Raw genomic sequence first — 13,244 nt, forward strand, 5'->3', positions numbered from 1 at the left:
AGCATCTTCCACATGGGAGTGAGTTCCACCATCCTGTACCAGATCCACAGCTGAAATAACTGAGCCTAATTAACAGGCCTGGATGGACAACAGTGTGGGGATGACTAATAAATCAAAACTATGTAGAACAGCAGAGTTAAATCAGGGAACTGTGTTGTTTCAGCTGGAAAAGTCTAGAAGTTTCCTGTAAGATTATCACTATTTTGACAGCAACCCATAGGTGAAACTAAGGCCCGATATCCGTCAAACTAGCTTATTATCATAATTTGTTTATCATCATGATTTGCTCATGTAATAGAGATCCAGCAGATGATTTCCACAAATGGAAGGGGAAGAGATTTTGCCTATTTCCCCTCCTGTTGCCGACTTCTCATTCCCCTTCCTGTGGCTTCAAGGAGCAGCACTTTACAGACATTTGGGGCTATATCAGAAAGTCTTGCTCTGCTGACAGAAAACCCTACATCAGCAGAAATTACTGCAAAATCCAAGTCATGGTGTGCTGCTATCCAGACTAATTTAATGAGATTGTTCTTATCCCTTCCGCCTTTACATTTTATTGACATTCTGGAAACAGTTGCAGGACTTTTATTCCCAATGAATTCTTTTATAGAGATTAAAAACTCCCATCCCTCTTTGAATTTAACCCCACTCTTGGCAAGGACAAGAATATGAACTATTATATCAGCCACCTCTATCTCAAGCTGGCAAAACAAAAAGGCCACCCTGCCTTAAGCAAGCTTCTGAACAAACACACCACATTCAAGACCCTCTGTGCTGAATTATTAACATAAAGAGCATTGGATAAAGGCAGGTCATGTTTCTGGGTCCTTTGGCTTGATCAGACTGCAGAAATTTAGAAATGCAACAGGAAGATATTTGCACTAAATGAATTTGGGTGAAGATGTTCCTCAAGTATGAAGCAGCTAAACATATAATCCTAGATATTCTGCATTTAGGGAAATACAATGTATTGGAATTTATTCTGATGAAAATTTGCCCAACATTATGCCATCCTATTAGCTTTTCAAAGAGTAGTAATTATTATACTTTATTTCCAGTGATTAGAAGCAAGCTAATTTTATTATGTCTTCTAACAGAAGAAATATACCCTGGAATGTGGGAGCACAATGCTGTTCATCAACAAGAATCTTAGAAGATTGTGCTAAGAACTAAAAAAAAATTTCCGTAATTGCTTTTATGGTTAGATGACAAGTTCACTTTGAAGCTGTGAAAAAACCTGTATTTAAGATGAATTTTTTTCTTTTAAAAATAAGAAAAATTGTAGATGATCCAAATAAATTCTATTTTAAAAAAAGAACACTGTCATTGTTTCCCACCCAATCTTCAAGCTTTAAAAAATGTATACAGTTAATATACATTAAATTCATCCTTGGTGGCAGGAGCCACAGAGATTCACAAGCCAATCCTATCAGGCTTGGAAACATATTACAGGAAGTATATTCTTAGATAAAGGAGTGTCACCTTTTTACTCTTCTCCCCTAATAATATAATATAGAACATGGTCCCAATGTTCATCAAAAATAACCACAGTTTTTACATGACTGGAAAGAAGAGAAGAGGAGCAGAAGCAGGGTTGCTCTTTCCAGTTACAATACACATCAGTCATTTTCGCACTCACCTTAATCAGCAGCGATGACCCTCTTCACCGCGCAGGATCTGCGCGGATTTCACACTAATTGCCGCGGAGCACCCAGAAGAGCCGGAAAGTCCCGGCGCTTTTGCGGCGCAAACAGAAACTGGTTTTTGGCGGTTTCCGTGTGAAGAGGGTCGTCGCTGCTGATTAAGGTGAGTGCGAAAACGACCATCTCCTCTAGTATCTGAGACAGGATCTTTTCTGACCCTGTGGGCACCTTCAAATTCTGACACACTGTGGTGGGCACAGTCACAAAATGGCAGAGCCAGAGACACAATGGCTGCTGCAGTTTACCTTCAGTCACGCACTGAAGATCATGGTGCTGTGATGGCAGCTGCTGCCAAAGCAAGGGGGGAGGGAATCTTTACAGCCATACAAATCTCCAGTAGCCCATCATAATCATTGCTTGGGGGAAAAAAACCACCAGGCTCCACCCACTTTATAGAAACAATTGGTGGGTACCAGGAAAAATGTCAGTGGACACCATTGCACCCATGGGCAGGCACCACACTGGAGACCCCAGTCTAAGAACATAAGAGCAGGCCTGCTGGATCAAACCAGTGATCCAGCTAGTCCAGCAACCTGTTTCACACAGTAGCCATCCAGCTGCCCTGGAGGCCACAGAAGACAAGGCAGTATATATGTTAGTTCTCATCTCTTTTTACTGTTAAAGGTTGTCTTTCTGAAAACAATGGTCTCTGTACCCATGTTTCCCGTTTCATTGTGTCATGAAAGCAACTACCATTTTATAACATTTGTTACTTCAGTACTAAATTTCCAGCATTGTGCAGGGGGTTGAACTAGATCAGGGGTGGTCAACAGTAGCTCTCAAGATGTTTTTTGCCTACAATTCTCATCAGTCCCAGCCATCAGCCATGCTGGCTGGGGCTGATGGGAGTTGTAGGCAAAAAACATCTAGAGAGCTACTGTTGGCCACCCCTAAACTAGATGACCCTTCCAAACTCTATGATTCTACTACTGTAAAGCACTAGCTTAGCATATTGTTTTACGCACAAGCAACTTGGCTGTTGAGACAATTCCAGACATGGAATTCTGATTTTTACTGACTTCTGGTTTTACTGATCATTCAGTCAGTAACTTGTGCTTTGGGACAAGGTAAAATTCGGCTTCTATGTAAGCTTCAGCTCCTGAAAAAAAAGACAGTTCTTCACTTTCTTGCCTTGAGAATTCAGAGAATTAGAAATTAACCAAACAAAAATGTATGCTCAACTTTACAACTTGTATGACTTCTGGCATAGGCTGGGTGGCAGTGTTGCTGTTTGCTCTGTGAATAATTCCTTCTTTTAATTGTTTTTAATCTGCTTTACCTTCTAGTTTTATTTTCAGGGTTGCTGGCTTGATTTGGTTTATTTTAGCAGCCTCAATGTGGGGGGAAGGTGTTTTTGCCAGCTGAGTATGAACAGGCATTAACAGCTTGTGCTCCACTTCTTTAGTTGATTCTAGTTGATTTTAGCTTCCATTTTAAATAGCTCTTCTTTCTATTCTGTTTTTAACTTTTTCCCTTCTTCTAGTTGGGGGAGGTACTCTTTTCTTTCTCTTTGAAGGTGAGAAACAAAAGTTCTCTTTATAGCCTTATCCGGTTTGGTGTAGTGGTTAAGTGTGAGGACTCTTATCTGGGAGAACTGGGTTTGATTCCCCACTCCTCCACTCGCACCTGCTGGAATGGCCTTGGGTCAGCCATAGCTCTGGCAGAGGTTGTCCTTGAAAGGGCAGCTGCTGTGAGAGCCCTCTCCAGCCCCACCCACCTCACAGGGTGTCTGTTGTGGGGGAGGAAGGTAAAGGAGATTGTGAGCTGCTCTGAGACTCTTCAGAGTGGAGGACGGGATATAAATCCAATCCCAGGCACTGCCAGCTGCTATACACATAGTGTGGATAAGTTTCTTTACCTTAATTAACTAAACCTGCTACTGTAGCTCCTCATCTGATGTGTAGTTAGGGCTTCTGCTGCTTCATTTTACTTTCCTTTAATTTTAATTATTCTGTGTTAGGTTTACTGGCTTTTGGCTGGGGGTAGAATGGGGTCAGGAGGCCAAGAGGATAGCTCTGTCTCACCTCTTTGTCACCTAGTGACAAAATTTGCAAAGGAAAAAGCACACAAAGTGAGATTTTGATGTGATTGAAATAGAAATATTCAAGAAATGTAAATTGTAAAATTACAATCCACAAGATTATTCAAAATGATTTGTGATTTGTGTGCTAAAACAGTTTTCTGTTTAAGAAAATGGATTGTTGTATTACTTGTCCTCATAATTGTTTAAAAAGTAGCAATTTTGGGTTGCTTAATTCAGTATTTTATGTGTGTGCATTCGTGTGCAAGCATGTTATGTACCTGACAGTCATGTCAACCTCTGGTGACTGACCTCTACTGGGGGCCTGGAGCATATTCAGACAGGAAGCTGAATAAAGCCTGCCCTCCCAGCTTTGTTATTCCAAGGAGGTCTTCCATCCAAGTACTTGCAAGAGTCAGCCTTGCTCAGCTTCCAAGATCTGAAAAGATCAGGCTTGCCTGGGCTTTCCAGGTCAGGGAGCTATTTCAAGTTTTGCACTTTTCATTTTTTTCCACAATTCATCTGTTTTTTCAAAATTGAATATCAGTGCAGAGAGGGGAGTGCGTGCCAGAAGTTAGTCTTGCCTAGGGTGCCAGACAGTCTAAGTCCAATCCTGGATGGGGCCCCTGAGGCCCCAGCCCCCCTACTTCCTCCCAAAGCCCCCCAGCTTCCCATCCAGTCCAGGCCTGCTAGACATTGTCTGGTGGCAGCTGGGCTGTGGTGGGTGTAGCAGAAGACACTGCCCTCACCAGCCACATGCTGACCCTCCTCTCTTGGTGCACCTGTGGTCTAAAGCCAGCATTTGCAGCACAATCATAGCCAGGCACTGCCTCAGCTTGGTCCTGCTGCTGCTGTGGGGCTGTCTTCCATTTCAAGAAAAGGCAGAGTTGCTACAAGCCACAGCCACACAAGACCCCCAGAGTTAGGTGAAGCTCCCTGGGGGTGAGCCTCAATTCTCCTGGCAGGCTCCATGCTCTGATCAACAGCAGCTCCTCCGGGGTCCTTCTTCCACTAAAAAGTCCCAGCAGAGCAGCAGAGCAAGAAAGGTCAGCTGCTGAGCTCTCTGCCTCAGGTTGCCAGCCAGCACACTCGCTTTTGCACATGGGTTTTGTTGGTGGAGCAGGGCAAGAAGAAGAGCACCTGCTCTGGCTGGGTCTGCTGCAACCTAGTTCCCAAGCTGATCAGCCTGCAAAGCAGGCTGGATGGATGGCCCCAGGTGAGTCATGTGCCCCTTCTTCCCAGCAGAGCCAGATAGAGGAAAAGCTATAGAGAAGCTCAGCAGGTTGCACAGAATCCCGTTCTTTGTATTTCATTTCTCTTCCTTTGGATCCTTTCAGGAGCAGGCGAGGGAGGGCTGCAGATGCCATCCCCTTCTCGCTTCAGGGGGGGGGGGGAGGAGGTTTCAGCTCAAACGGAAGTTCTGACTCCAGTCTGGGGAGTGACAAGGGTTCTATCCAGTCTGACTGAGCTGGAACCAGAAGCTGGTGTTAATTAAATTAAATTAACTTTAATGTAATTGACTAAGTGTCCCATAAGAAATACCCTCCAACAAAAAAAATCCTGGCTACCTCCCTGCCTAAAGCTCTCATCCTGCCACAAATTTTGCTGCTGAACTCTTGCTCTTTTCTACAAGGCACATGTGTAAGGGTTGCATGATAAAGTCTGAATTATTCAGAACAAAAGATCTGCTCTCTGTCAAGAGCCTTGCCATGAGTTTCTACAATGCAATGTATCTTTTTGCTGCTCATTACCACTGCTTTGTTTCCCCATGCTAGGCCTCGCTTATCTGTGAAACATGTTACTCAAAGCCTCTTCCACCGACTAGAGCATGGTCTCAAGGCCAGTTGCCTAACTAGACGCTGATTAGAAAACACCTGTGTTCCCAGGACTATGGGGGGCGGGGAGCCCACCAAAAGATCCCACTTGGCGTTCCTGCATTTTACTTTAAAGTATAACGGTTATGTAACCCATACAAGTGGGCCTCTGACTGAAGTCTTAGCAAAACCCTGTTTTGCCTCCAGGTCTGTCTGTGAAATAAACCCGCCTTTATGAATGGACTGTGTGATTTCCTTAACTATTGGGGGGTCTTGAGCCCTACCCAGAGTTCAGAAACCACAGTTTAAGAATTGTAACCAGGATCCTTATGATGAGCTCACTTAGGATTTCTTGCACTGGCATGTGTTTAACCTTCATATACTGAGGGTAACCCTGAAGTATTTTGGCCTGACTATTGTCACTATCATTAATAAATGCACTTTTATAGTTCCAAATAAAACCTACATTTTTAATCTAGCAATAGTGAATTTATTGACACATCTAATTAACTACATCAGCCTACTCATAATGTAAGCATTTATTGAAAGCCAAGTTTCTACTTACATATATTTACTTTTTATATTTTATCCCACCTTTCAGCCATAAAGACAAGGCAGAGAAAAATTCTGCAACATCTTTATGGCCAGGGTCATAGAAGCTGGGCTTCACCAGGTATCTTAGAGCATGAATAGAGGCAGGAAGATAAAATGTGAAAAAGGCACTCCCCAAATACCTTTAAATTATCTTGCTTCAGCTAAGTACTATGTCTTACTGCATTTTAACAGTATGCTTTACAACTACTTTACACAACTGTCAGCACTATGGTTCACAAAGAGATGGACCACTTTTCAGTTGTCAGCCAATTGCTGACAGAATTGGAAACTATTTCTTTGTTGAGTTATTCCATGGATGTTTTCTGGCTTCAAGGTGATGTGTAGCTTATAATGTTCTAAGAACAACACAAATACATATTTATGTTTAAGCAAGAACTATTAACCCAGGAAAGCCAAAACCAGGAATCCAATTAAGCTCTTTCCAAGTAGCTGTAGCATGCTTTCCTCCATTACTCTATATCTATAACAACCAGTTCTCAACCAATGTTTAGAACATTCCTCAGGCTGCCTCACGTAGAGCACATCACAGTAATCCAATCTAGAAGTTATCCAGTCACAGATAATGGTGATAAGGGCAGAATTTTACAGCTTATGCAGACAGAGAAAAGAGCAATGGCAAAGATGTATGTTATAAAGGAGATTCTGCATGATGAACTGAACCTCCAAGTCCTGAAAAGTAGACAGCTGTGAGGGTCATACTAGCATTGCTAATTAAGCCTAAGAGGAAGAAGCACACAAAAAAGGAAGCATTACTGCTTGCTATTATAGCCCTAGATACTTCTGTCACTTTTAACTTCAAGTGCACTTGATTGCCCACTGCTGTTTTTCATGAATTGTAACAAAGAACACCTGCCTTTTTTGTCTCCATCCCACAACCATGGATGGATCTAAACATAGTAAGTACTATGAGACAATGAAGGACTATAGATAAATAAAGAAGAGCTGGAGGAATAATCTGCAAAAGCAAGCAACAGAATTCAAACTGAGCACAACTTCTCAAAACCTTGTCAAATTGCATGCTTTGGCTCAGTTCATGGAATGGAAACAAAACATTCATGTGTTTTCTCTCCCTATTACTGTTGCATTTTCCTTCGCTCTTCTTTTAAGAACAAACAAGAGGTTCCAGACAGGTCTGATCTGGCTAATTATGGGATTGCATTTTAATTATAACTAGAGTCCAAAGTCACAGGCATACCATAAGCAGAGATGCAAAATTTCCAGAAGCCTTGGAGGGGCATTTTTTCTCAGGGGGGAATTTTTTCAGGGGAAATTATTTTGAAAAAATGCAACCTTTCCCTATTGCAAGTCACTTCGTTAGCATGGGAACATATAAAATACAGTATATATAAATTGGCTTAACATAAAACTATCATGTTTGATATATTAAAAATACAGCTTATTCAGAAAATAATAACAAATTGAATTTACTTTCTTAAATTTTATTTTTATTACAAATGGAACTACAAAGTCCAGAAATGTAAAGAATACCTGAACTATAAGAAACCTATTTTGCCAGTTTATGAGAACAGGCAAAAAAAAAACCAAATAAAAACCAAATAAATGATCAACATAACAAAACTAAGAACATTATTTTATCTCCTCTGATCTTCCTACTCCTTCATTGTACAAACAGCTGAGAGGATAGAAACAGATCTATCAACTATGTCAACAAGATGAAGCCCACAAGGAAAAAGCAAACTGAAACAGAAATGCATCTTTCCCTTGCATTTGAGAATTGTATCCTCAGTATTTTCTCAGTATCTGATTTGTATTCCAGAATTTGCTTATCTTCAGTAAACAGGAATTGCAATGATTTGATACTTTACATAGTCTTACAAAAAAGTCTTCATGTTACATAATTTTTAGAAATACTGGAGGGTTAAATATATGAACACCTTGTCAAAAACATGCTACTTATCACTGTAAATAAAAATTCTATAATCCATTTCTCCCCATTATTCCAGAAAAAAACAGCTTTGGGGGAAATGGGGAAACCCTCCCCCCCAATTTTTCCAGTTTTTTTCTGGGTCTTCCGATCTTTAGTCATAAATAGCCTCAAAACAGAATGTCAGTTCTTGATATTGTAGTCTTGCATATGTTTTCCTCTTTCCAAAGGAATGAGTTCATGTCAACTTCGAAAAGAAAGCTCTGTTTCATTCTCAGCTCTACATTCACTATTTAGTTTTGTGATAGAATCCAAGTTAGTAAATTACAAGACAGAGCAGGCTACAGATTTTTTAAAAGACTGTTTTTATCACAGGCTTCTTAAATTTTACAGATACATTTTAAAAGGAAAAAAAACTAGCCCAGAGAGGAAAAGCATAATTGTAAATACACCTACAGTACATAGAAGTAATAGCCTGTTAAAATTCCCTGCAGAGCAATTGAAAATTCCACTAGGAGAACAAGCAGTCACACCACGGTACCACGGAATTTGGAAACCACTCTAAATAATATTTAGAACAAATAATAGGATTTAAACACTAAACAATCATCAGTCTTCAGTTTACTTTGACAGATTTAACTGAAGTCACATAGCTGCACAGAAATTCTTCCAGTTTTTCTCTTGTGAAAAGGGAAACCGGAAAGAAGAAACAAGCAGCACACCTCGGTAGCATTCTCTATTTCTGCTACATTCCATTTTATCTCAGCCTTCCTCCTAGGATCTCAGGATAGAATATGTCGTTTTCCCTCCCCACTTTTACCCTCACAGCAACCCCATAAAGCAGGTAAGGCCAACAGAAAGGCAGACTGACCCTAAGTCACCCACTGTATTTCATGGCAGGAGGAATTTGAACCTAGGCTTCTCCAGTCTGTTACTAACAACTACAGCACATTGACTTGCTTTTAAAAGCTTTCACAATAAACACCAAACTAAATTCTGAAGCCAGACGAGTTTGGTGTTTTGTATGTATAATGGAGAGAGGGGCAAGTATCTGAAAAGTTAAATATTGATAAAAATGAATAAGCCAAATAAGGACCATACAAATGTTGCAATTGTGTCAGTATCAGGTAAAAATGGAAAGGATACAGATTCCAAAAACACCATTTATACAATAGCTGAGCCTTCAAAGTGCATTGGACGCATTCTCAGTAAACCTTACAACATCCCTATAAGGCAGGTCAATATTATTAATCTCCTAGCTGCTAAACATGACCGAGATACACCAACTTTTCTAAGGTTACCTAATGATTTCATAGTCAAACCCAGATTGTAAAGAGGATTTCCAACGTCACAAATCACCCTCTTAGCTACAATATTAGCCCTTACAAACCACCTAAAATCAGTTTTCACTATCCATGTACAGTGCTTTTGAGGGTGACTGACAGGCTGGCATGTGATTACTGCAGACATCTGTATACTGAATAATGGCTGTGCTTTCCCATCACGGTGATCCAAATGTGTTGGAGAAGGAGAAGCAGAAATGGAATAATAGTGCAAAAGTCAAATACAGGAAAGGAATTAATAAGTAACGAACTGAAGTCAGGATCATAAACAGTCAGCAGAAGTGCTGTCAAAAAATCAAACAGCAGTAAATACTGAAAACACGTTCCCCTGGAATTTTCAAGTGAGCACTCTTAACTTAAACGTTGTTTCTGAATGCACTTTTATATTCTCACTAGGAACATTACAGAGCAAATGCTTCAGAAATGCATCTGTAACTAACTGCACACTTCTAAAAATAGATCTTGCACTCCTTAAAATAGCTTGCAAATTTCTTTGCTAAAATCCAGCATTTTAGACAGTCATGTTCCATTTAGTTCCTGCCAATTATCATTTGACTTTGTTCATTCAGATGAAGCTTTTTTTCTAATCAAGGCACAGTAAAGGTAAATTAGTTTTGTGAGCAGTTTTAACCCACTACTGTGCAAAAAACATTTGGTTGTGTGGTACATCCCTAAAGGTGCATCTTCACTGCAGCATTACTAAAACAGCACCATACATCTGAAAAACAGGACAGCTAGCCTTAAAAAAAAAAAAAACCACTAAAAAGCCTTCTAACTTGATCTTGCTTTCCCTTAATTCTAGCATCCCAAAGACCACTAAGGACCTTTGAAAACCACAGTACCAAATATTCAGCCTTTGTTAACAGATCAGGAGTAGACCACTGGTTTACATACGGCTTTGCCCTTCCTGGATTAAATCTTCCCTTTTTTTCCATCACCCATGCTTCAGTAAATTAAAGCATAAGGCTGAAAAAGAACCCTAGAATTTCTTCAGGAAATGAAAAGAGAACAGAGTTCACAAATTCACAGCCTGCTCCCCATTTCTTGATCATGATCAAGATGTTAGAAAAACAATGAATAGGTACCTGGCTAAAGAAAACCCCCAATATTTGGAAATTTATTCTTTCAAACGTATCATTTGCTCTCAATTTAGCTAGCAGTATACGTGTTGCATTACTGTTCTGATCCTGCTCGTCCGGGGTCATTTTGCAGAAAAAGAGGTCCAGGAGCTTATTAGCATAACTCATTTGCATAATTCATTTGCATATGTCACACCCCCTGATACCACCAGAAGTGTGTCAGAAGGCAACACCCACTACTCAGGCTGCACCCCAAAAATCTCCAGGTATTTCCCAACTCAGAGCTGGCAAGCCTACCTGGAGAAAAATTGTTTCAAAAGCACAAAGATTGGGGCCCTTCCACCCTTCTGTTGTTTACTTGAGTAGGACTGCCAGGTCCTCCGCCGCCTAACTACTTAGCTCTCTGATGTAGGTAAGGCTAAGACATGCCCAAAGTCATCCAGTGTATTTCCACAGCAGAGTGAGTATCCAAAGCTGAGTTAACCAGATCCTAGTCTGGAAGCCTAACCTCTATACTGGTTTTCATGAAGTGGCTACTTTTGAACAACAGTAAGCAGCCAGGTGTGGGTGTGTGATGGAAATCATGTGATTGCAAGTCACCTGCGGGCCTAGCACCAATGAGTCCTCCAACAGCCCTGGAAAGGGCACATTCCCTTACTCCCTGGTTTTTCCTGACACAAACCAAGGCTTGAATACTGTTGTGATTGCCTAGCAGTGGCCACTAAAGGCTCTGTTTCTTAAAGCTACAGGCGCATTTATCATTTAGGACAGTTTAACCCATGCATTTTTAAAAGATATCAGATTTTTCTGCAAACCTGTCTTGCCCATCCATAACTCCAGCCTCTAGATCGGAGCATTCACAAATTGGACCACGTTGAGATTAGCAGCAAATAATGTGGGTGGTATAGGCACTATTATTATAGAGCCCCGTGGCGCAGAGTGTTAAAGCTGCAGTACTGCAGTCCTAAACTCTGCTCACGACCTGAGTTTGATCCCCGGCGGTAGGTGCGTTTTCAGGTAGCTGGCTCGAGGTTGACTAAGCCTTCCATCCTTCCAAGGTCAGTAAAATGAGTACCCAGCTTGCTGGGGGGAAAGTGTAGATGACTGGGGAAGGCAATGGCAAATGGCAAACCACCCCATAAAAAGTCTGCCGTGAAAGCATTGTGAACGTCATGCCAGAGTCAGAAACGACTGGTGCTTGCACAGAGGACCTTTCCTTTCCATAGGCACTATCACCATTGAGATTACAGGTGCCCTCTATGGTGACGTCAATTTCTAAGGTAATGACAAAACTGATAATTGAATGCCAAAGGAGATGGTTACTACAGCATGGCAATCCATTGTCACAAGTAGGATCATCTCTTCTAACATCCCTGAATGAAAATAGCAGGACTATTTTCATTTTCTTCTCCTCTTGTCTCATCTCATAAGCAGGGCACTCAAGCTGGCACCACAATTCCTTTGGTTGCATAGTTATGCAATATCACTAACTGTTTCTTTACTTTGACAAGTAAGGAGGCAAATACCACTTATGCCCTGTTATGCTACTGCAGCAGACTACAGAATTAAAACATTAGCAATCCATGTGCTTTACAAGCATACTAACAAAAAAATAACCTCTGCAGATTTTCTTACCTATCAGGGATACCTAATCTCTTGACACTCCGGTAAACTGAAAGGGTATTGGCCACATGACGATAGTTAAACCAGAATCGAGAAGTACATACCTAAAGATAAAATCAATACATACATGCATCAATAGATATTAAGAAACAGCAGATAAATAATTTCTACAGCAACAAACCACAAATGTTGTATGAGACACACAGGAAAATAACGAACACAACCCAAAGCTTCTTTGAAGTTTCCACCAAGCACTTAAACAGCAAGCTTCATTTTAAAACAAAAAGCGTCTTACAGCTTTAAGCAATAGATGGACACACAGAGACCACATGCATGATTTCCCCAGCTTACTATAGGCACATAACTTCACTGGACTACAGCCTAGGTTAATTTACTGAAAACAAAGCTTCTGTATTATTTCACCAGATTGATCTTCATTCCATCTATATTAAGGCAACACAGGAAGCCTCCTGTTGGACACATACCTTAATGTGGTGAGGGGGCTTGTGCATGTCAGGGAAGCTGAGCGCAATACCTTAAGGGGTCTAAACTCCTACCAGAACCACTCAAAGCAGAATGGTCACAGCTGAGACACCAGACTAAGATTCATCCAAACTCTTTGGGGAGGGATCATTGGCCACAGCATCAGAAGAGAGCGGACAGTTCCAATAATGATGGGGGCAAAGGAATCTTCGAAGGGTAGCTACTGGACAGCAGCAGCTGAAGGAGGAGGATCTTCCACAGACAATGGTAGTGATACTACAGTAGTGATACCCAGGTAAGTACTGAGCAGAAGAAAAGCCTCAGTGGATAAGTGATAAAACCCTTAAAATTGCTAATGACAGACAAGAAGCAAAAGTAAAGATAACAGAAACAGAATCAAAAGCCTAAATGTAGTTTCCAGTGACTCACATGTAGAGACAAAGAGAACTATTATAATAACCAGTGTAAAGAAGTAGAATAGAAAAACAGAAAAGGAAGAACAAGTGATACCTGTTCCACAAGATCCAAGAAATCAAAGGAAAATTTAAATCACAGCTAGGGATTCTGAAAGACCAATGCAGAAATACATTACCTGAACAAAATGAACTCAAAAAAAGATGGAATAATTACTAAGAACTATACAAAAGAGATTAAAGGATGACAGATTCCTTCCAAGAAA

At 40.8% G+C, this 13,244-nt stretch overlaps 1 protein-coding gene across 2 annotated transcripts in view; it reads right to left on the reverse strand.

Annotated features, from left to right (window-relative positions):
* PIGK (phosphatidylinositol glycan anchor biosynthesis class K) overlaps positions 1–13,244 on the reverse strand; it is a 174,927-nt gene that overhangs the window by 158,934 nt on the left and 2,749 nt on the right. Inside the window, exon 3 of one of the 2 annotated variants that reach the window (XM_060232043.1) lies at positions 12,095–12,186. The exons of the other annotated variant lie outside the window; for it this stretch is intronic. Coding sequence (XP_060088026.1) covers positions 12,095–12,186 — 92 coding nt within the window. The remainder of the gene's footprint in view (positions 1–12,094; positions 12,187–13,244) is intronic. 2 annotated transcript variants of the gene reach the window in all.

Source organism: Heteronotia binoei, chromosome 2 (genome assembly GCF_032191835.1).
Source record: "Heteronotia binoei isolate CCM8104 ecotype False Entrance Well chromosome 2, APGP_CSIRO_Hbin_v1, whole genome shotgun sequence".
NCBI lineage: Eukaryota > Metazoa > Chordata > Lepidosauria > Squamata > Gekkonidae > Heteronotia > Heteronotia binoei.